This window comes from Panthera pardus, unplaced genomic scaffold (genome assembly GCF_024362965.1).
Source record: "Panthera pardus isolate Hobbes unplaced genomic scaffold, ASM2436296v1 HiC_scaffold_18, whole genome shotgun sequence".
Taxonomy (NCBI): domain Eukaryota; kingdom Metazoa; phylum Chordata; class Mammalia; order Carnivora; family Felidae; genus Panthera; species Panthera pardus.
In genome coordinates, this window is record NW_026526743.1 from 3623877 (window position 1) to 3647850 (window position 23974).

Below are 23974 nucleotides of genomic sequence, written 5' to 3' on the forward strand. Positions count from 1 at the left end.
CACAAGGGGCGGGCCCCTAGACAGGGACCGAGGGGACTGAAGCCAGCGCGGACCAATCAGGCCGCCGAGGGCGGGTCCTCTGCGGGAAAGTGGGCGTGGTCTAGGGGGGAAATCACCCGAACGCACCGGAGGTCCGAGCCCGGGAAAACGCCCTCTGCGGTGAGGGAAAGGTGAGGGGCAGGGGGGGTCCCAGATGGGGTCCTGGGAGGAGCGGTAGGAAGGGGCCCAGAGGGCTGGAAAACTGGGTTTTGGGGAGGATGGACTGGGCACCAGTATTTGTAGATCCTGGCAGAAGAGGAGGCTTCGGGGGGTCGGGGGGGTCGGGGGGTGGTGCTGAACCTTCGGTTCTGGCGAAGGGGACTGAGATCCCGGATTCCTGAGTCTGAGCGAAGAGGCTGGGTGCTGGGAGCCAGGACTCCTGGGTCTAAGGAAGGAGGAACTGGAGGTTCGGAATCCTGTGCCTCGGGAAACGAGACGCTTTGAGTCTTGACTTAGATGGCGGGGTGGGGGTGGGGGGGATGCTGGGGGCCCAGACTCCTGGGTCCAGGGGAGTAGGCGACTTGGGACAGACATCCACCCCTCTGCTCCCCACAGGCCACGTCGTCATGCCTTCCTCCGGGCCCCGCGCAGTCCTTCTCCTGCTACCGCTGCTGCTGCTGCTGCGCGCTGTTCTGGCGGTGCCCCTGGAGCGGGGGACGCCCCAGCAGGAGAGCCCTGCGACCGAGAGCCCCGTGAGTGGCCCTGCCCTCCTCTCCAGCCAGGTGTTTGCAAGTGGTACTACAATTCCCGCGGATCCCCGTCGCCCCTGGGTGGATACTTCCCCCAGGGACGCAGCTTGAAGTTTGCTTGACATTCTTTGCAGTCGCCTGGGCTTTGACGTGGTGAAAAACTTGGGGGGGGGGGGACTGCATATTTCTAAGTCCCTGGCCCTGAGGTGTGGGAAATCAGGTCAGATTTTAAGTGGCAAATCTGTATTACCCCCTACCTAAACCTCTGTTGTTTTAAGCCCCCTGCTCTCAAGCAGGAATGGAGGGAAAAAAAGAACTACATTTCCCAGTAGCACCTGGGGCAGGTGATGTTAGCCAACCGAGGTGTTCTCAGTTCGTGGAGCTCCTGGGAAGGGACTGGTAAACCGCCCATGTGTTAATTCCAACATGTGTTTATCAAATGCTAGGAAACCTTCTCTCTTAGGGAATTTGGAACTTTAAAGATCCTCAAGGCCAGTGCCCTGATTTGTGGCCTCAATCCGCACATAGCGCCTGTCAGTAAAGAGCACGTTACTGTCTCTGGAACAGATCATCCCGTGCTCCTGTGTGGCGGTCCTGACCTTGTGAGTTAGGCCTCTGCTTGGTGAAATCTTTGCAGGCCCAGAGGGGCACCTCTGACTTCCCTTTCCCTTCATTCATTGCACACGTTTCTTGAGCACCTCCCGTGGGCCGGACACAGTGCTAACACAACCCCTGGGCCATCACAGACCAGGAAGACATTGGGCCTCCCTGAGAATGGACATCAGTGTGATAGTCAAGGAGGAAGGGTCACGAGCTGAAATCTGAAGTGCAGGGAACAACATTCCAGGCAGAGGGAACAGCCTGAGCAAAGGCCGTGTGGTGGGGAGAGCAGAAGTAAAGGGGCATGGAGGTGGCCAGTGTGACCGGAGCAGAGCGAGCCTGGGGGTAGATTATTCAGAGCCTCGGTTCCTTTTATTTATTATTCTTAATGTTTATTTATTTTTGAGAGAGAGACCGAGCGCTAGTAGGGGAGGGGCAGAGAGAGGGGGAGACAGAATCCCAAGCAGGCTCCGGGCTCTGAGCTATCAGCACAGAGCCAGATGTGGGGCTCAAACCCGTGAACGGCAAGACCATGACCTGAGCCGAAGTCAGAGGCTTAACCGAGTGAGCCACTCAGGCACCCCAATGTTTATTTCTTTTTAAGAGAGAGAGAGCGTACGTGTGAGTAGGGGAGTGGTGGTGGGGGGGGGGAGGATCTGAAATGGGCTCTGAGCTGACAGCAGAGAGCCTGGTGTGGGGCTTGATCTCGCAAACGGTGAGATCATGACCTGAGCCGAAATAAAGTATCAGGGGGCTCAACCGACTGAGTCACTCAGATGCCCCAATTTATTGCCTATTTTTAAAAAATGTGTATTCATTTATTTTGAGATGGGGGAGGGAGGGGCAGAGAGAGAGAATCCCAAGCAGGCTCTGTGGTGTTAGCACAGAGCCCAACCTGGGATCGATCCCACTAACTGTGGGATCATGACCTGGGCCGAAATCAAAAACCAGATGCTTAACCAACTGAGCCACCCAGTCACCCCACCTAATTTTTTTTAATGTTTATTTATTATTGAGAGAGCTAGAGCACGCAAGCGGGAGAGAGGCAGAGAGAGAGAGGGGGACAGAGGATCTGAAGCAGGCTCTGTGCTCGCATCAGAGAGCCCCATGCCAGGCTCAGATTCACAAACCACGAGATCATGACCTGAGCCAAAGACAGAAGCTTAACCGACTGAGCCACCCAGGTGCCCCTTATTGCCTATTTTAAAATGGAAGAGTGAGGCCCAGGGAGAAGAGCGTGCTGGCCATCTACACGGGACAGGTCTGGGTCCAGGAGCCTAGCCGTTTTTGTCTGTCTTGTTCAGCTGTTCAGTTATATCCCCTGTACCAGTGCCTGGCACACGGTAGGGGCTCGGTGAGCGCTTGATGAATGATGAATGAGGGTATGTTTCACTTGCGAACAAATACTGGTGTGTCCCCTCTAAGCACCCACTCCGTGCTCAGTGTTGGGGCTGGGTATCTACCCATGTGATTTTCACTTCGTCTCCACTGCAGGCCTGGGAAGAGAGGAGAGCCGTGGCCCCGAAGATCGGGCCGTTTGCCTGGGGTTACAGAGCAGATGGGGATTGGAACTGGGGTCGGCTGGCCCCAGAGCCTCTGTGCCACCGCGCAGGCCTGCCCCTTGCTCCAAGCAGGGTGTCTCTGGGTCCTTCAACAGGTGCCCAGGGGAGCGGGGCCTGGGTCCTACCTGCAGGGAGGAGCCGGAGAAGGGTGAGGGCTGGGCTGCTATGTTCGTCCTTGTTGCCTTAGGACACAGGCCTCTACTACCACCGGTATCTCCAGGAAGTCATCAACGTGCTGGAGACAGATGGGCATTTCCGCGAGAAGCTGCAGGCTGCCAACGCCGAGGATATCAAGGTGCGGCTGGGCGCGAGCCAGGTTGGGCGGGGAAGAGGAGGAAGGGTGCACGCTCGGAGGACAGAGTCCAGGAACGGACTGGATTCTCTCAAGGGGCCACGGAACGTGTGGTTAAGCATAGATGCAGAGGGCGCAGGCTCCGTTACACGCTGTGTGACCGCCCCTCGCGGTGCCTCGGTTTCCCCATCTGTAAAACCGAGGGTTATAACTAGAACCTGCATGACCGGGCTCGGGTTAGGATCATCCGAGGGTAAGACGCACAAAGGGCTGAGGCATGCGGGGTAGCGGTCCTCGGACCTGCCGTGTGAGTGCTGGTTCCCCGGCATGTTCAGTGTCGTGCATTCTGCTCGGGAAGAATTCAAACCCTGGACGTGTTGGGGGCACTAGCTAGCACCACCTCTAGCTCGCGGAAGGCCTCCCGAGGAGCTGACGTAATCCTCATTTTTTTTTTTTTTTAAGTTTATTTATTATTTATTTTAATTTTTTTTTTTAATGTTTATTTTTGAGACAGAGAGAGACAGAGCATGAATGGGGGAGGGGCAGAGAGAGAGGGAGACACAGAATCGGAAGCAGGCTCCAGGCTCCGAGCTGTCAGCACAGAGCCCGACGCAGGGCTCGAACTCACGAACCGTGAGATGGTGACCCGAGCTGAAGTCGGACGCTCAACCGACTGAGCCACCCAGGCGCCCCTAAGTTTATTTATTTTAAGAGAGTCAGAGAGTGCACGAGCTGGGGAGGGGCAGAGAGAGAGAGGGAGACGGAATCCCAGGCAGGCTCCGTGGGGTCCGCGCAGAGCCGAACGTGGGGCGCAAATTCACGAAAACCGCGAAATCATGACCTGAGCCGACGCCAAGAGTCGGACGCGTGACCGACTGAGCCGCCCAGGCGCCTCTCCGCTCCAGTGTTGAGGTCCAGAGCAGGAAAAGGATGTGGGGAGACATGATCTGGTACCAGTCGCTGTCTGAGGGCCCTGGGACAAGTGGCGTCTCCGCCCGGGCCTCAGTTTACCCAGCTGTAAAATGAGGTTGTAGGCAGGATTAGGGGATAGACTCAGGGAGTCCAGCACAGGGCTTGACCCATAGTAGATGCTTCACTGGCTGAGGTTAATATGACTGTCACTGCTGCCTCTCGAGGGCCACGCCCCAGACGGGCTGGAGAGACCTCGTGAGTCTCGAGTGACTGAGAAAGCGGGCTGAGCAATGACAGATCGTAGAGGGTGCAGGTCCAATCTGACAAGTGAGAGAGGGTTTCTAGAAAATGGATGCCCCCAAGTGAGGCATAAAGTCTCAGTGGGAAGGTCTGTGGTGTAGAGTTGCGGTGGGAGGGTGGGGTGGTGGCATTTCAGACAGTGGGAACTGTGTGTACAAATGAAGTAGTCGGGGACACCCGGGTTGCTCAGTCGGTGAAGCGTCCGACGTCAGCTCAAGTCACGATCTCAGGATTTGTGGGTCCGAGCCCCGCGTCGAGCTCTGTGCTGACAGCTCGGAGCCTGCGTGGGATTCTGGGTCTCCCTCCCTCTCTGCCCCTCTCCCCCAGTTGCACTCTGTCTCTCTCAATAAATTGAGATTTTATTGAGACAGGGATTCTGTCCTGTGGGCACTGGGGAGGCTTGGGGGCCTTGAGCGGAGAGGGATGGGGTCGACTCTGGGAAACAGACATAATCTGCAGCGACAGTCCAGGGGGCTCAGGGAAGGCACCCTATTCAGGGGTGTGTGTGGAGGGGGGCAGGGAATTAGTGGGGGGGGGGGTTCTTTCCAAGGGAGGTGCCATCTGCTTTGAGGGTTTTTGTTTGTTTGTTTTTAAGTTTGTTTATTTATTTGAGAGAGACAGAGACAGCGTGCGTGGGGGAGGGGCAGAGAGAGCGAGGGCGACACAGAATCCGAAGCAGGCTCCAGGCCCTGAGCTGTCAGCACAGAGCCCGACGGGGGGCTCGAACTCACGAGTCATGAGTTCATAACCTGAGCTGAAGTCGGACGCTTCACCGACTGAGCCACCCAGGCACCCCCCCGCCCTTTGAATTGTGAAGAGCAGTGAAGATCTGCTTAGACTTGAAAAGTGGTGGCAGAAGAGAATCCTAGGCAGAGGGACCGACCAGCGTGTGCAAAGGCCAAGAGGTGGGAAGGAGTCTTGAGTGTAGGCGCCGATGCCCCGTTAGTGTTGCCGGAAGCCAGTGCGATTTGATGGATGACGGGAGATGGGGCTACAGAGGTGGGCATGGCCTCAGATGCCAGGCTGAGGGGTTGGGATTTTATGTCGGAGGCTCTGGGGGCAGGTATGGGTCTATAAGCTTTCCAGGCATCCAAAAGCTGGTAGAAGGTTCCAGAGAGGGCCGGGAAAGGATGAGGCCGCCCAGTGTGCCCCCTCCCAGGCTCCCAGCCTGACCAGTGTCTCCTCCCTATTCGGGCAGAGTGGAAAGCTGAGCCGGGAGCTGGACTTTGTCAGCCATCATGTCCGCACCAAGCTGGACGAGCTGAAGCGGCAAGAGGTGTCCCGGCTGCGGATGCTCCTCAAGGCCAAGATGGACGCCGAGCAGGAGCCCAGTAAGCAGGGGCAGGTAGGGTGGGATGGCCTCCCTGCCCCATAATACACATAGAAGAGGGATCGAGTTTTCTTTCTAGAACATTCTACCGCTAACATCACTGCTTGGTGGGTTTATTTGTTTTTTTGTTTTTTTAATTTTTTTTTTTTTTTTAATGTTTTGTTTTTGGAGAGACAGAGAGAGACAGAGCATGAGCAGGGGAGTGGCAGAGAGAGAGGGAGACACAGAATCCGAAGCAGGCTCCGGGCTCTGAGCTGTCGATGCGGGGCTCAAACCCACGCATGCGCGATCGTGACCTGAGGCGAGGTCGGACACTCAACCGACTGAGCCACCTGGGTTTTTGGGTTTTTTTGTTTTCAGTTTTTTGGGTTTTTTTTTTTTAATTTTTATTTTAAAAAACCATGGTCATTCAAAATTTTGATGTAACTTCAAACTTCCAGAAAAAAAGTTGCAAGCATAGTGCGCAAAGTCCCTGAATACCCTTGACCTGGATTCTCCAGTTATTAGCTTTTGTTCTATTTGCCTTCCAGCGACATTCGCTAGCTCCTTGCAGACTGTATCTCTTGGTCCCCCCTTTTTCAGTGTGATTTTCCCCTGAACGGCCACATGGTCCTACATAACCACAATGCAGTGATCGAAGTCAGGAAGTTTCAAAGGGTGCACTGTATTTTTCCTTGCTCTGTTATTCTCTATCTCCCCAGCTGGCGTGATTCTAATTTGTAGGCATTTGTATCTGCGACTGTATTTTGTAGTCTAATGATTTGGTTGGAAAACAGAAAGAAAAAAAAATGCACCTGGAGGAGAGAGGCAGTTTTAGATTCCAAGATCCCACCCAATTTCTTTTTTTTTTTTTTATGTTTGTTTATTTATTTTTGAGAGAGAGTGAGTGCACGAGCCGGGGTAGAGCAGAGAGAGAGAGAGGGACACACAGAACCTGAAGCAGGCTCCAGGCTGTAAGCTGTCAGCGCAGAACCTGATGTGGGGCTCGAACTCACAAACCCTGAGATCATGACCTGAGCCGAAGTCAGATGCTTAACCAACAGCCACCCAGGCACCCCCCCACACTATTTCTTTTAATAGCTTTATTGAAATATAACTCATATGTCGTATAGTTTACCCAGTTAATAGGTACAATTCCTTGGCTTTTAGTATATTCACAGGTATATACAACCATCACCCAAGTCAATTTTGGGACGTTGTAATCACCCCCAAAAAGAAACCCCGAACTCCTCAGCTATCACCCCCGACCCAGCCCCTGCAACCAGTAACCTCCTTCCTGTCTCTCTGGATTCGCCTATTCCTGGACATTTCATATAAATGGAATCGTGCCATCTGTGACCTTTTGCGCCCGGCTTCTTTCACTTAGCATAATGTTTTCAAGGTTCAGCCGAAACGTAGCACGTATCGGCCCTTTGTTCCTTTTTAGGGCCAAGTAATATTCCACGGTGTGCATAGGCCACACTGGGGTTTCTCCATTCATCGGTTGATGGGCTCCTCGGTGGTTGCCCGCTTTGGCCATGACGGGCCGTGGTGTTCTACTTCCCGTAGCTTTGTGGTGTTCTGGTGCCGCTCGGACAGCTTCCCGCCTGTCGCTAAGTGTAAGAACACGGCCCTTTTACTGAGATTCACCCACGCCCCTCCTTTCGCTTCCTGACACCCCCTGAGGCTCCCATGTTACGGATGGGGATGGCGGGCATTGGCGGATGGCGGGCATTGGCGTTGAGGGTCAACGGGACAACTGAACTTTGTTTTCGTTTCTGTCTGCCTCCATTTATCCATCCTCCAAACATGCCTTGAGTCCTACCGTGTGCTGGGTACCTGGCGGGTCCCAGATCTCGAAGGTGACCCGACAGCCTCCTCCACACTATGCACCCACGCCTTCTCCGTCCTTCGGTTTTATTTGTGTACTTGATTTGCTACTTAATGTAATTAATTTATTTTGAGAGGCAGAGAGAGAGAGGGAGGGAAAGAGGGAGAATCTCAAGCAGGCCCTGTCGGCACAGAGCCCAACGCGGGGCTGAAACTCATGAACCGTGCGATCGTGGCCTGAGTCGAAGTCAGATGTTTAACGACTGAGCCACCCAGGCGCCCCTGTCGTGCTGTTTTAATTATTATAGTTTCAGAGTCCGATTTGCTCTCCAGGAAACCAGACGTCCCCTCGTCACTGATGGGAAAAAATCCCGCCTGTGAATTGGCGGCTTGTTGTGTCCCTCGCACTACGCCGCGCGCTTCGACTCTTGTCCCTTCGCCAGCTCAGGGCATCTCCAGAATCTGACCGCTGCCGCCCCTCGGGCCCTGCCTGGAGCCCCGTGGTCGCCTCCTCCCCGGGCCCCCTGCCGCCGCGCTGGCTTTTTGTTCTGTTTCCCGCACGGCAGCCAGTGGGGTGCTGCTAACACCCGTGTTGGTCTCCCGTGGCCACCGTAGCAGATTAGCACAACCAGTGGCTTCAAAGGACACACACGGGTTTGGAGATCAGACTAAAATCAGTGTCACGGGGCGAAAATCGAGGCGTCTGCAGGGCTGCGCTGCTTCCAGAGGCTCTAGGGGAGGGCCTGCTGCCTTGCTTTGTCCAGCTGCTCCCGCGGCCTTCCTTGGCGGGTGGCCTCCTCTTCTGTCTTCAGAGCCAGCCAGCCGTGTCGCATTTGTGTTCAGTCTCGCGGTCTTCTCCTGTGGTCGGGTCTGCCTCTGCCTCCCACGTATAGGGCCCCTTATGATGCCATAGGGTCCCCTGGGTAGTTAGAGGTGGTCTCCCCATCCCAAGATCCTTGATTTAATCCCGGCTGCAAAGTCCCTTTTGCCATGTGACGTGCTCACAGGTTCTGGGATTAGGGCGTGGGCATCGTGGGGGCCGTTACCCAGCCCACCACGGCACCTAACCCAAGTCCTGTCCCTCCTCTGCTTAGAACCCACCATGGCTCCCCAGTGCTTGTAGGACCAAGCCCACAGCCATTCCTGCTCCTCTGCCCCTCCCTTCACAGGCACCCTCTCCCCCATCCTCTCATGTCAGTGTTTTTTAGTTTTAACAACACACCCCGGCCACCTCTGGACCTTGGCTCCATGCATTTCCCTGTGCCGGACCATTGTTTCTCCGGGCTCTCTCTCTTTTTTTTTTTTTATGTTTATTTTTGAGAGAGAGAAAGAGAGAAAGCATGGGAGGGGCAGAGAGCGAGGGAGAGAGAATCTCAAGCAGGCTGAGCACAGTCAGCGCAGAGCCTGATGCAGGGCTTGAACTCGCGAACCGCGAGATCGTGACCTGAGCCGAAATCAAGGGTCAGGACGCCCAACCGACTGAGCCACCCAGGCGCCCCGATACGTGTTAGTTATTATTATGCTTATTGTTATTTTAAGCTGACTTCCTTTAGAGCACATCTAGCCCAGGATAGGGATGTTAAAAGCAAGAACATTCCATGAGGTGTTCTTTTTGAGTTTTTGTTGTTTTGTTTTTTTAATACCTCTCCCTCATCCAGATGTACAGTTGGATCACTTGAGCCTCCTGAAGCAGTTTGAACACCTGGACCCTCAGAATCAGCACACATTCGAGGCTCGGGACCTAGAGCTGCTGATCCAGACGGTAGCCGTGAAGGGGCCGACAGGCAGAGGACTGAAGGAGGCTTTGTGGAAGGGGAGCAGGGAAGGGAGCCTGGGACGTGAGCCCGCTCACCCCCGCCTGGTGTTCTGTGAGGCCGGCGGCTGCAGAGGGCCGGGTGGTGCCCAAAAGGCCTCCCCAGATTCTCTCTGGGAAAACAGATACAGGCAGGTGGGCTTGGCTCCATTCAGACCCGGATTCAAATCCCTCCTTGGCTCGTCCTTCCCCTATGACTTGTGAGGGTGGGGGGCGTGGGGCTGTCTCCTCTGTGTCCTTGTGGGAGGCAGAACAATGGCCCCCCGCACCAAAGACGTCACACCCTACACATCCTTTTTCTTTTTTCTTTTTTTTAATGTTTCTTTATTTTTGAAAGAGAGAGAGAGCGTGAACAGGGGAGGGACAGAGAGTGAAGGAGACACACAATCCAAAGTAGGCTCCAGGCTCTGAGCTGTCAGCACAGAGCCTGACATGGGGCTCGAACCCAAGAAATGTGGGATCATGACCCGAGCCAAAGTCGCCCGACTGAGTCACCAGGTGCCCCTACTGTTCTTTCTTCCTTCCTTCCTTTCTTTCTTCTCCACACCCAGTGTGGGGCTTGAACTCACAGCCTTGAAATCAAAAGTCCTCCACTTTACCGGCGGAGCCAGCCAGGTTTTTAAGGCTCCAAATTTATGATAATTTGCTACACCAGGCACAGAAATTAATAGAGACCTTATCTGAGAAATGGGATCTCGAGCCCAGCCTCATGAGGAAGGCCAAGGGCCACGGGGTTGGGGAGTGGAAGGGGATGCCCAGACCTGCCCCTGCCTCTCCCCTCCTCGCCTTTCTTCTGCAAGTCCCCAACACCCCCCAGCGCAAAGCCCCCACCCTCCTCCTGGCCTGAGCCCTGTTTTTCTGGCCTAGTGGAGCTCCATCTAGTGGCCGTGAGGATAATAGCAGCAGCCGTTTGAGTCCATGCGGCATTGGACTCCGTCTCTGAGGGATGTTTTTGCCACATATTTCTAGAACATTCCAGAAACTGTCCATTTTCTCCAGGCCCCCAGTCATCTCCTAGTTTTAATTCCCATCATTTCTCATCGCCAGTTCCTCACTGGGCTCCTTGCTTCTGCCTTCCAAGTTCACCAGCCAGACTTTTCAACCTAGCACTCTTGACATTTGGGGCTGGATAATTTTTGTTGTGGGAGAAGTCTTGTGCATTGTATGATGTTAACAAAATTGTTTTTTTAATGCTTATATTTATTTTTGAGACAGAGAGAGAGAGAGAGAGAGAGAGAGACAGAGTGCAAGCAGGGGAGGGGCAGAGAGAGAGGGAGACACAGAATCCGAAGCAGGCTCCAGGCTCCGAGCTGTCAGCACTGAGCCCGATGCAGGGCTCAGACCCATGAACTGCGAGATCATGACCTGAGCCAAACTTGGACACTCAACTGACTGAGCCACCTAGGTGCCCCCGTTGTATGATGTTTGGCTGCATCCCTGGTCTCTACCTACTAGGCACCTGTAGACCTACCCCCGTTGTGGCATCCAAAAATGCCCTCAGCCTTTGACAGTGGTGTCCTGTGGGCCAGTCTCCCCAGGTTGAGAACCCTGCAGTGCTCTGTTCCCCACATAACAGCTGTGTTAGTTTCCTGCGCTGCCCAGGAATAAATTACCGCAAACTTAGTGGCTGAAAACAACTTGAAATTATCATCTTATAGTATAGATCAGAAGCCAGGAAGGACCTTATCGGGTGTGTTAGTTTGCTGTGGCTGTCGTAACAAATTGCCACAGACTCCAGTGGCTTAAAGCAGCAGAAATGTAGGGCACCTGGCTGGCTCAGTCCTTAGAACATGCGACTCTTGATCTGGGAGTCGTGAGTCCTCGAGTCCTACGTTGGGTGTAGAGATGACTTAGAATTTTTTTAAAAATGAAAAAACAACAAAGATGTATCCTCTCTCAGTTCTGGAGGTCAGAAGTCCAAAATCAGTATCCCTGAGCTAAAACCTTGTTTTTGGCGGAGCTATTCTCTTTAAAGGCTCTAGGGGGAAACCTATTCCTTGCCTCTTCCAGCTGTTGGAAGCTACCAGCACTCTTCAGCTTGTAGACAAATCATTCCAGCCTCTGTCTCCATTGTCACATGGCATTCTCCCTGTGTCTCTGCATCTTCTCTGTGCCCTTCTTATAAAGGCTCCAAACATTTGGATTTAGAGCCGACACCCGTCTGGTAGGACCTCATTGTAACTAATTACATCTACAAAGTCCTATTTCCAAATAAGTTCACATTCCGACATTCTGGGTAGACATGAATTTGGGGGGTGGGGGGATACTATTCAACCCAGTGTGGTATCGCTATCTCCATCTTACAGAGGAGGAAACAGGCGCAGAGAGGCTAAGTAACTTGCCCAAGATCACACAGCCTAGTGGAATTTGTTCACACACCAGAGCCTGGATTTAAACCCTGGGCAAAACAATTGGAGACCCAGGGTTCTTTACCATTTAGCTGTGCTGCTCTCCATAGTCTGCCTCATATATTGTTCCTTATTGCTTATTCCTCCAAGATCTTTCTTTTCTTTTCTTTTTTTAATGTCTATTTATTTTTGAGAGGGAAGGGCAGAGAGAGAGAGAGAGGGAGACCCAGAATCCGAAGCAGGCTCCAGGCTCCGAGCTGTCAGCACAGAGCCCAATGCGGGGCTTGAACCCATGACCCGTGAGATCATGACCTGAGCTACCCAGGCGCCCCTTTCTTTATTTTATTTTTAAGTGCTCTCTATACCCAATGTGGGGCTTGAACTCACAACCCCCAGGTCAAGAGTCACGCGCTCCACCTATGGAGCCAGCCAGGTGCCCTGTTCCTCCAAGATCTTGAGATTGTGGAGGACTTGAAAGAGGTGGGTTAAAGTTATTATTGTGTAGGAGTGCTTGGCTGTCTCAGAAGAGTGTGTGACTCCTGATCTTGGGGTCGTGAGGTCGAGCCCTGTGTTGGGTGTAGAGGTTACTTAAATAAACTTAAAAAAAACAATCATTACTGTGTAACCATCCTAATCTCCTTCGAACAGATAGAGGTGGCTATGTTATGAGGCAAGAGCGGGTCATAGAGATCAAGAGCTGAGCTCAGGACATGGAACTCAGGACTGGATGGAGGTTGGGGTGGCCCTTGCCCAGGTTCAAGGCTGAGGGCTTGGAATTTGGAGGTTGACATTTAGGGCCCGTGTACGGCAGTGAGATGAGAATGACCGTCTGCCTTTCCCCAGGCTACCCGAGACCTTGCCCAGTATGATGCAGCCCATCACGAAGAGTTCAAACGCTACGAGATGCTCAAGGAACATGAGAGACGCCGTTATCTGGAGTCACTGGGAGAGGAACAGCGAAAGGAGGCAGAGAGGAAGCTGGAAGAGCAACAGCGCCGGCACCGAGAGCATCCCAAAGTCAACGTACCTGTAAGGACCCCCTTTTGTGCCCACCCCACAGCCAAGTTCCATTCTCCAAGCGCCATAAGATGAACAAGTAGCTAAAGAACTACAACTCCCAGCAGGCCCCGAGGCCAAAAGCCCGTTTAAATATGCCCAGTCACTCCAGGGGCTGCTGGGCGTTGTAGTTTTAAGGAGGTTTTTTTTTTTTTTTTTTTTTTTTGGCTTTCTTGCTTGAAGAAAATGACATTTGAGGGATGGGGGGGACCCAGACTTCTTGCTCATGAGCCCCTGGCTCTCCCTTCCACAGGGCAGCCAAGCCCAGTTGAAGGAGGTGTGGGAGGAGCTGGATGGATTGGACCCCAACAGGTTTAACCCCAAGACCTTCTTCATATTGCATGGTAAGGTGGGGAGGGAGCCCCAAGACCCAGGCTGAACCCTGAGCCTCTGGCCTTTCTGGGGCCTGAATACTAAGGAGGCAGCTCCGACACTGGGGCTTAGGCAGGCCAAAGAGACCTGAGCCCATCTCTCCTGCTGGTGTAGAAGGCTGCACCCCTCCCCATTGCTAGGATCTTCCATAGAAGACCTAGGCCTCTTTTCTGGGATACACCAGACTTCTCCGTCCTCGGGACTGGCTGATGTCCACCAAGTAAGCAATCCAGGCTTGGCTAGGCCTGGGCCCCCCCTCCCACAGCAGCCCAGAAGCCCCAGTCCCCGCCAGGAGCCCTATTGCCAACAGTGGGCCGTTCCCTAATTAAACAGGCCTCCAGGGACCTGGGAAGCACCTTCCCCATGGTGGTTTAAAGGCACTTTCCCCTTCATTCTCTTCCCATCTAGAAACATAGCTTGGGGTTGCCAGGCCATCTCAGATGTGCCTAGGACCCTGTCCCAGAAGCTGCAGGCGGTCAGCAGGGCTTAACAGGGCACGGCTGATTCATTCGACAAACGTTTACTAACCTCCCTCTGAAGACCCAGCTTCATGGAGACCCCATGGATGCTGCTGCGAACGAAACAAGGGTCCCCCCTCTGACAGAGCCGGTGATCAGGCAAATAGATCACGCCTTATTCCGGTGAATCTGAGAAACCAGGGAGTGTGAGATACTCTAAAATTTGTACATAAGCTGCCCATTAAAGGGCCTGGAGCGTGTAGTGCCCCATCTGGCTACCGAGCTGTTGCAATGACCGAGGAACTGAATTTCTCATTGTATGTGATTGTTATTCATTTAAATTTCACGCGTCCCAGTGGCTACTGTATTGGGCGGTTCAGCTCCAAAGAGTTGAGGTTTGAACTTAGACTTCAGTGAACTGAGGTTGAGCCTTGCAGACATTGGGGGGGAGAGTGTTCTAGGTGGTGGGAACAGCAGACACCCAGGGAAGAGTGAACGTGGGTCTCCAAGGTAACAGGCAGCTTGCTCCAAGCCTTCCAGCTGGGTTAAGGAATCTGGATTTTATCCTCTCTGAGATCGGACACCGCAAAAGGGTGTTGAGCAGAGGACTGGCACCGTCTGCCTTAAGGGTTGACAGAGTCCAGCTGGCGGGGCCAGGGCCAAAGCCAGGAGAAGGCTGGAGAAGCTGGTGGCTGCATCATAGGAAGTAGGAAAGAATGGTTGGAGTCTGGATTTATCTGGAAGGTCAAGCTGGTGGGATTTACAGACAGACTGGATGAGGAGTATGAGTGAGCAAAAGAGTCAAGGGTGACTCCAAGGTATTTGGCCCTAGCAACTGGAAGGATGGATGGGGAAGAGCGAGCATATTTGGCAGGGGAAGTTGGGAACCGTGTCCGTTCAGGTCAAATCGGAGATGTCGATTGGACAGTCACGTGGAGATGAGAGATGGGAGTCAGATATTCAGGTGTGGAAGCAGCTCGTGGATGGCACTGGAAGCCCAGGGATTGGAGGAACCCATCTAAAGAAGCGCTGGCCAATCAAACTATTTTTGTAACAATGGAGAATGTCCCGTCCCATCCAATATGGCAGCCACCAGCTACGTGTGGCTACTGAATGCTTGACATGTAACAAGTGGGACTGATAAACTGAAATTTTTATCTTAATCAATTTAAATTCAGGGGCACCTTGGGTGGCTCAGTCGGTTGAGCGTCTGACTCTTGATCTCAGCTCAGGTCTTGATCTCAGGGTCGTGAGTTCAAGCCCTGCGTTGGACTCCGTGCTGGGCATGAAGCCTACTTTTGGACTTGAAGCTTAGTTAGACAAGAGGTCCCAGGACTGAGCCCCGGGGTGCACCAATATGTAGCATTCAGGAGGAGGACGGGGCCAATGAAGGAGAACGAGGGGCATCTGGAGAAAAGCGTTTGATGTTCTAGAGGCCAAGGGCAGAAAGTCCAGTAAAATGTGAGTTAAAAATTGACCTTTGGCGAGGCACCTGGCTGGCTCAGTCGGTGGAGCGTGCAACTCTTGATCTCAGGGTTTAAGTTTGAGTCCCACGTTGGGTGTAAAGATTGCTTAAAAATAAAATCTTTAAAAAAAAATTAAGCGCTGGATTTGCAAGGTCAGGGTTCTTGGCCATCTCTGAAGGACCAGGGTGGGTGCTGATCTGAGTAAGCAGAGGAGGGGAGACAGTGAACGTGGCCCACGTGGCCGAGAAGCCGGGAGCCCTGTAGCTGTACACGCGGAGAGGCAGGTGGGGGTTCCTCTGGCCTGGTTCTCTGGGAGCCAGAGGCCTCTGACACCCTGGATCCTGGGCAAGGGGGTTGATCCTGTGCCCAGATCTCCAGGCGTTAGGGATCGAGTTGTCCTGTGTGACAACTGCCCCGAGAACAGTCCTGGTGAAGCCCACATTCATTTACTCCATTCCTGGGACCCTGGTTGGTAGGGAACTGGCTGACCAAGCAATGAGCCAATGGGGCGCTGAAGCTGGAAGGATATCACTCTGTCGTTGGGGACCCAGGGACACCGGACCTCTGAACACCAGCCCACACCAGCCCCAAATGCCTTCTCTAGCCCCACCTGTACCCACCCTGTACGCAGTCCCCCAAGATACCTCGTTGTCTCCCCCTCAGATATCAACAGTGATGGTGTCCTGGATGAGCAGGAGCTGGAGGCCCTCTTCACCAAGGAGGTGAGCATCTTGGAAGCCCTGCGTGCAGAAGATGCCCAGTCAGCCTTGCGTCCCCTCGGGTCCCCCTGGAGGTGAATTCAGGGGAAACGACAACTCCCAGCAGCCCCCGCGGCAAAAAGAGGCTGCCGCGCGTGGCCGGGTGCCCCGAGGGCTGCTGGAAGTTGAAGTTGCCTGTCTGTGTGCGTGAGGAGGTGGCGTAGCCAAGGAAAGAGGTTGTCCCGGACCCCTCAGTATGTCCTGCCTGTCACTTGACCCTGCAGCTGGAGAAGGTGTATGACCCAAAGAATGAAGAAGACGACATGAGGGAAATGGAGGAGGAGCGGCTTCGCATGAGGGAGCACGTGATGAAGAACGTGAGAGGAGGGGGCCGGGGCCATGGATGGGGTGGGAGGGGGCGGGGCCGGAGGGAGGCCCAGCTCTGTCGCTTACCCTGGTTCCCTAGGTGGACACCAACCAGGACCGCCTCGTGACCCTGGAGGAGTTCCTCGCATCCACCCAGAGGAAGGAATTCGGGGACACCGGGGAAGGCTGGGAGGTGAGGACCTGAGGAACTCTCTGGGTCCTGAATACCTCTGGCCCCCGGCCCTGACCCTTCTCTGGCCACTCCTCTTACTGTCTGGGCCTCTGCTCCCCTCCCGTGGGTCTCTGCCTCCTTCTGCCTCTGGGTTGTCTCAGTGCCCCCTCTAGGTCTCTGTCCCCGCCCCCCCCCCCCGCCTCTGGGTCTTTATCCCCCTCCCCGGCTTCCACTCAGTCTCCTCCACCCACACGCATGGCCCAGGCCTCCCAGCCTTGCCCAAGCCTCCTGTTAGCGGAGCCGTCTCGAACGTGAGTGGGCCAAGGCCGGCATGGCCCTGCTGATGGCCCCTGTCCCCTCTCCGGCAGACAGTGGAGATGCACCCTGCCTACACGGAGGAGGAACTAAGGCGTTTTGAGGAGGAGCTGGCCGCCCGGGAGGCAGAGCTGAATGCCAAGGCTCAGCGCCTCAGCCAGGAGACAGAGGCTCTAGGGCGCTCCCAGGGCCGCCTGGAGGCCCAGAAGAGAGAGCTGCAGCAGGTGACCGGCCAGGGAGGCTGGGCCCATCCTCTGAGTCTGGTGGCCTTTATCCGTGTGTGTTCAGAGGCTGGGAAGGCCTGTGGCCCCCGTGTTGATCACTGGTAGAGCCTCAGGTGGTGACCGCCATCTTGAGTAAGGGCAGACGTCGTCCCCATCCCTGACGGCTCTGTGGCTGCCATATTGGATAAGGGCAGTGGGGCTGTAAGCAGGAAGGGAGGAGGAAGAGGCCAAGAACAGAGGAGGAGGTTAGACTCAGCCAGGGTTCAGGGAAGGCTTCCCTGTCCCAGCGTCTGACCCGAGCCCTGCCAGAGGAGGGAGAACTGGGTCTTTTTAACTGTCATGAAGGTCAACTCTCAGTGAGAGAAAAAAAAAAAAAGATGCCCATAGAGAAGGGGCTAGTTCACCACTTAGCAAGCTGCGGCCTTACCCTCTAGCCTGTGCGATCTCCCCCACCTCTTGCAGGCCGTTCTGCAAATGGAACAAAGGAAACAGCAGCAGCAAAGCCAGAACGGCCCAGCCCCTGGCCCTGAGGGACAGCTCAAGTTCAGCCAGGACACAGGTGCTCTGGTGGGCCCCGGGGCGCACGGGGCGGGAACCAGTCGGTGTCCGCGGGAGAAAGACACTGGGATGTCTACTGCCACCATTTCCTCCCTCCATTTCCAGATGATGCGCCTGTCCCAGCGCCGGCCGGTGACCAGAAGGATGTAGACCCTTCAGAAAAGAAGGTTCCCGATCAGCCCCCCGAGCTGCCCCGATTGGATACCCAGCACCTGTGATCCTCCTGGGACTCCTCCCCACCCCCCACCCCACCCCCGCAAGGCACTCTGGGTTCCTACTGAGGCAGCTGATGTGAGGGAGATGAGGAGTCTCAGTCCACCCCCTCTGGGGGCCAGCAATATGCCGGTGGCCTCCTGGGGGAGGGGAGGGGAGGGTGGCATGTGACACGATGCCTCCTGAGCCCGCGTCTCTCAGCGTGTTTCACCTCCTCCTTCACAGCCTCCCAGTCTGCGGCCCCTTCTTGCCCATCCCCTCCAAGGACCTACCTTCTCAGCTCTGTCCGGGGCCCTCACTGGGTCACCCCAACTTAGAGAAGCCCCCTCCCTCCCGGGAAGGGTCTGCTTCGTGCCTTCCTCCCTAGATGGTAAGGCCTCAGCTGCCCAGGTTGTGGCCACTCCGGCTGGCACCCTGCGTCCCCACAGCTGCTGGAATTCTGCCTGCCGCCCAGTTTGGGTGGTCCCTCGAGAGATTTCCCTCCCTTCTGTGGGACCACCGATGCCTCAAAGGCGGGGTCTTCCCCTGGGCTGGGTGTGAAGGCCAGCAGAGTCCTAAGCAGGGCTGATTAGCTCTGATAGCTAGCAGCCCTGGCTTCCAGCCACCTCCGCCTCCACCCTGACTGCTTGGCTCCTCGCCCCTTCCCCCCACAGTCCCAGAAGGGCCCTGGAGCCAACCCTGCCCCAGGATCAGGTTCCAGCCCTTCCCTCGGCCTCATGTGGGAGGCCTCGGCCCCCCCCCCACCCCTTTTCTGGCCTTATCTCCTACAGCTCCCAGTTCTGCTCTATCCTCCGGTTCCATCCAAATACATTTTCTGGAACAATGTATGCCTCTGTGTCTTTGCATATACTGTTCCCTCTGAAGCCCCATCCCCAATTCACCTGTTAAAGTCCTCCTCATTCTTTTTTTTTAAGTCGTTTTATTTTACTTTCTAACTTTTTTTTTAAACGTTTATTTATTATTGAGAGGTAGAGAGAGACAGAGCACGAGCAGGGGAGGGGCAGAGAAAGAGGGAGACACAGAATCCGAAGTGGGCTCCAGGCTCCGAGCTGTCGGCACAGAGTCCGATACAGGGCTCGAACTCGCAAACCGCGAGGTCATGACCTGAGCCGAAGTCGGACGCTTAACCGACTGAGCCACCCGGGCGCCCCTGTTTTATTTTATTTTTAAAGTTCATTTATTTTTGAGAGACAGAGAGCACAAGTCAGGGAGGGGCAGAGAGAGAGAGGAGGCAGAGAATCCCAAGCAGGCTCCCTGCGGTCAGTGCAGAGCCCGATGTGGGGCTCGAACTCCCAAACCGTGACATCATGACCTGAGCGGAAACCGGGAGTCAGACGCTTAACCCGCTAAGCCACGCAGGCGCCTCAAGTCTTCCTCATTCTTTAAAATGCAATTCAAGCATAATATCTGAGCGGCCACATCCTGGCATCTTTTTGTCCTCTCCTGATGTGTCCAGTGTGAACACACACACACACACACACACACACACACCTTTCAGCAGGATCTCAGCCACAAGGACCGCAAAGCTTAGAAAAGGGGCGCCTGGATGGCACAGTCCGTTAAGCGTCTGACTCTCGGTTTCCGCTCAGGTCATGATGTCACGGTTTGGGAGTTCGAGCCCCACATCGGGCTCTGCCCTGAGCCTAGGGAAAGTATTATCTCCCAACACAAGACGTCCCAAGGTAGGGTGGCTCCGGGGCCTGCAGGGAACCACGTTCTCCCAATGTCCTAGTTCCGCTGTAGTGGATGTGGGGCTCCACTCCTCTTGCGCAGAATCCAAAGACACACAATCCAAAGGAGGCTCCGGGCTGTGGCCTCTGAGCTGCCAGGGCAGCGCCTCAGGCTGGGCTCGAACCCACAAGCGGTGAGATCATGACCTGAGCCAAAACCAAGAGTCAGACGCTTAACCATCGGAGCCCCCCCGGGAGCCTCCGTTGTAAATAGCAGTTCATTTCCTCTTCATAAAAACCCTGCGAGGTAATTACCCTCATCAACCCGATTCTACAGATGAAGCAAATAAGAGAAAGCCACGTGGCTTGCCTGGGATCCCACAGGCTGGTCAGTGGCAGGGCTGGGATTGGAACGCTGGCAGGCTGGATCCAAAGTTCATGTTCTGAAGTATCATGTTAAGTTCTTTTGGGCACTGAATCTGTGCTTAAAAAAAAAAACAACAAAAATCTGGTGAATAAGTGAGTTAATGAGGGGTGTCTGGCTGGCTCAATCAGAGCATGGAACTCTTGATCTCAGGATCGTGAGTTCAAGCCCCATGTTGGGCACAGAGATCACTTAAAAAAAAAATTTTTTTTTAAATGAGTTCATGAATAGGGGCGCCTGGGTGGCTCAGTCCGTTAAGCGTCTGACTTTGGCTCAGGTCATGATCTCACGGTTCATGGGTTTGAGCCCCATGTCGGGCTCTGGGCTGACAGCTCGGAGCCTGGAGCCTGCTTCGGATTCTGTGACTCCCTCTCTCTCTGCCCCTCCCCTGCTCACGCTCTGTCTCTCTCTCTCTCTCTCAAAAATAAATAAATAAATAAATAAATAAATAAAATAAATATTAAAAATTTTTTTTAAATAAATGAGTTAATGAATAAATGCTCTGCTCTCTGCCTGGCATGCTGTCCACCCATCTGTTATGTGGTTGACAGTTTCTGTGTGACCTTTGATTTCATCGGTGTTTTTTTTAACACTTAAGTAAGACCCTATTCCTCACCTCCTTTGCTCTCGCCTTCACACTCCATCGCCTGCCGGGCGAGCTCCTGACCCTTCCCAAATGGCCCAGTTGACCCCTCCAGGTTTATGTTTCACTCATTTTACCCACTCCCATCCTGGGTTCCAGACTCTCACTTGCTTTATTTTTTTAAGTAAGCTCTGCTTAAAAGAGCTTCAGCTCAATGACCCCAAGATCAAGAGTCATCGCGGGCTCTACCTAATGTGCCAGCCAGGCGCCCCCAGGCTCTCACTTCTGAATGATCCAGCTTTCTCTTGCTGGAAAGAGTTGTTTCCTCTGGAATGCCATCTCTCCTTCTATTCCTTCTAAACCTCCACCAAAATCTTTCAAAATGCAGGGACACCCGGGTGGCTCAGTCAGTTAAGCGTCTCTTGATCTCAGGGTCATGGGTTCAAGCCCGGTGTTGGGCTCTCCATGCTGGGCATGAATACTACTTAAAAAAAAAAAAAAATCATTTTGGGGGACGCCTGGGTGGCTCGGTTGATTAAGTGTCTGACTTCAGCTCAGGTCATGATCTCACGGCTCGTGAGTTCGAGCTCTGCATCAGGCGAGGTGCTAACAGCGTGGAGCCTGGAGCCTGCTTCAGATTCTGAGGGTCTGGGGGGTCTCTCTGCCCCCTCCCCTGCTCGCTCTCTGTCTCTGTCTCCGTCTTTCTCTCAAATATAAAATAAAACGTTAAAAAACAATAATAAAAAAATTAAAAATCAGTTTGGGCATCAATCTGCCCAGCCTTCCCTGGTCCCCAGGTTGAGCTAAGGGTAGCCCCACTCCCCCCACCCGCCTCTACCCTGCCTGGTGTTTCCACCATACGGCAGGTGTCCAGGATTGTGTATTCATTACAAGGTCTGGAGCTGTGTATTAGTTTCCTATTGCCGCTACAACAAAGTAACACAAACTTCATGGCTTAAAGCAGGAATGTATCATCTTGCAGTTCTGGAGGTCAGAAGTATAAAACGCGCCTTCCTTAATTAAGATCAAGATGTCTGCCGGGCTACACTCCTTCTGGAAGCTCTAGGGGAGAATTGGTTTCCTTGTTTTTCCAGCTTCTAGAGGCGCCTGTACTCCTTGGCTGATGGCCGCTTCCTCCAGCTTCAAAGCCAGCAGCACAGCTTTTTCAAAGATTTTAAAAATATTTATTTATATTTGAGAGAGGGAGAGAGAGAGAGAGAGAGAGAGAGAGAGAGATCATGAGCGGGGGAAGGGCAGAGAGAGAGGGAAACAGCATCCCAAGCAGCCTCACAAACCGTGAGATCATGACCTCAACAAACATCAAAAGTCAGACTCTTAACACCTTATTCACAAGTTCTGGTGATCAGAGCGTGAACATCTTTGGGCGGGGGGGCTTAGGGGGTGGGCGTTACTGTGCCCCAGCACAGGTTGTGTCTCTTTCCCCGACTAGAGGGCAGCAGGAAGTGGAGTGAGGCTCATCCCTGGGTACCCACCATCAACCAGCACAGGGCCAGGTCAAAAGTAAAAAAATGTTTGCTGAATGAATATGGGAGTCAGGCCAGTGGTACGTGCTGAAACAAGAAAGCTGCCCACATTAGATCTTTGCCCCTGCTCCTGCTGAAAGCCCTCTCGTGTCCTCTCCAAGCCCTTCATGACTCCGCCCCTGCCTGCGTCCCTAGTCCTGTTTTCCATCCCACTTGCCCACCGTCTTTTTTCTTCAGCCACGCTGGCCCATTTTCAGTTCTTGGAACACAACCGGCTCTTTTCCACCTTAGAGCTCTTGGGCATGCTGTTCCCCACACTATCAATTCCACCGGACTGATAGCTGAGTGAAGACCGAGAGAGTCTGTCTCATTTCTGATGTGTCCTCAGGACCCAGAACAAATTAGATGCTCAACAAATATTTGTGTTCTGTCGGGAGGACTGTCTGTGGAATGATCCTGGAGGCTCTCTCTGGAACTCCTGGCTATGAGCTGACTGGGACAGGGTCACGACTTCAACTTCCTCCAAGGTCTGAACGTGATGTTTCCAGCAAGTCCTGGAAGGTGCTGGTGCCCAAGCTCGGCCTGCGTTTGCCACACTTCCAACACCACCGTTTCTCTTGACTCTATAAAGAGAGTAAGAGAGCTAGGAGGTGGGTGTCTTTCTAAGATTACAGCCCCCACAGTGTGGCAGCCTGAGCCCAGCCAAGCAGCCCTTGTCAGCAGACATCAAGAGAATGGGCTCGTGGTGCCAGGACGGCTCAGTAGGTCAAGCCTCCTACTCTTGGTTTCAGCTTAGGTAGTGATCTCATGGTTCATGAGATCGAGCCCAGCATTGGGTTCTGCTCTGACAGTGGAGAAACTGCTTAGGATTCTCTCTCTCTCTCTCTCTCTCTGTTCCTCCCACTCTCTCTCCCTCAAAATAAATAAATAAACTTAAAAAAAGGGAGAGAGGGGCGCCTGGGTGGCGCAGTCGGTTAAGCGTCCGACTTCAGCTCAGGTCATGATCTCGCGGTCCGTGGGTTTGAGCCCCGCGTCGGGCTCTGGGCTGATGGCTCAGAGCCTGGAGCCTGCTTCTGATTCTGTGTCTCCTTCTCTCTCTGCCCCTCCCCCCTTCATGCTCTGTCTCAAAAATAAATAAACGTTAAAAAAACTTTTAAAAAAAAAAGGGAGAGAGAATGAACTTCTTTTTATTCACTGATGCTCTGCCTCTATTTCGTTTGTCTGTTTATTTATTTATTTGTTTATTTATTTTAATGCTCTGCTTTAAATTTCACTTTGTCTTACGCCCTTTGTTAATCTCCTGGCTCTCGCTCTGGGTCCCAGAAATGCAGTCATGTGCTTAACACTCATGGCCTGCCTCCCAGGAATAGAAGGTGCCTGACCTGCTGAGCACCAGGTTCCCGTCCCAGGTCGGTGATTTGTCCAAACTCAATTATGAATTAAGTTAAACACAGCCGACACGGTTCAGTGCATGTGCTATATCTCTGTGATGTCCCTTGATTTTTTTTTTTCAGTGACTTTTAAGTTCTTGAGATTTCTTGCGATGAGATTTCTTTCTGTTGTTAAATTTCCCACCATTTAGTCATACGTTTTTCTACTGATGGCCGTTCCCAATTTTGAGCTGTCACACTCGATGTTGCAGTAAACGTGCTTACATCTCAAGCGCAAGTTTGACAGTTTCTCACGGGTATGTATCTTCCACCCACAATAGAGATCACTGGACCATGAAGATACCCTTATTTTTTTCTTGACCAGGTATCGCAAAAATGATTCCTCTGGGCACACGAACTCACTGCCAGCAATTTTAAGTCATAACATCTTATTCTGAAACTGTTTAAGAACTTACAGAAATAGTACAGAGAGTCCCTTCGGACCCGACACCTAGCTTGCCCCTCAAACCCCCCCATGTGGATGATATCTTAGGTAAATACAGTGCATTGTGGAAGCCGGAAATTGACATGGCTACATTGTTTAATCAGGTACAGATCTGATTTGGATTTTTCCAGCATTTCTTTGGGTTTACATGCACTTTAAAAATGTCTGGTATAGGGGCGCCTGGGTGGCGCAGTCGGTTAAGCGTCCGACTTCAGCCAGGTCACGATCTCGCGGTCCGTGAGTTCGAGCCCCGCGTCAGGCTCTGGGCTGATGGCTCGGAGCCTGGAGCCTGTTTCCGATTCTGTGTCTCCCTCTCTCTCTGCCCCTCCCCCGTTCATGCTCTGTC

The 23974-nt window shown here is 53.5% G+C and overlaps 1 protein-coding gene across 3 annotated transcripts; it reads left to right on the plus strand.

The window, feature by feature from the left end:
* Nucleotides 1-47: 47 nt before the first annotated feature.
* On the plus strand, nucleotides 48-18419 carry NUCB1 (nucleobindin 1). 3 transcript variants are annotated; one of them, XM_019425754.2, is made up of 13 exons: nucleotides 48-170; nucleotides 595-761; nucleotides 3078-3185; nucleotides 5593-5725; nucleotides 9192-9295; nucleotides 12538-12723; nucleotides 13004-13094; nucleotides 15710-15768; nucleotides 16029-16121; nucleotides 16211-16303; nucleotides 16651-16821; nucleotides 17284-17380; nucleotides 17485-18419. In XM_019425754.2, the coding sequence occupies exons 2-13, from the start codon at nucleotides 606-608 to the stop codon at nucleotides 17595-17597; spliced, it is 1404 nt and encodes a 467-aa protein (XP_019281299.1). In that variant the 5' UTR covers nucleotides 48-170; nucleotides 595-605; the 3' UTR covers nucleotides 17598-18419. The 3 variants fall into 3 exon arrangements, with proteins under 3 accessions (XP_019281299.1, XP_019281301.1, XP_019281300.1); XM_019425756.2 differs by having other exon boundaries at nucleotides 595-731; XM_019425755.2 differs by having other exon boundaries at nucleotides 79-159.
* The last annotated feature ends 5555 nt before the right edge of the window (nucleotides 18420-23974 follow it).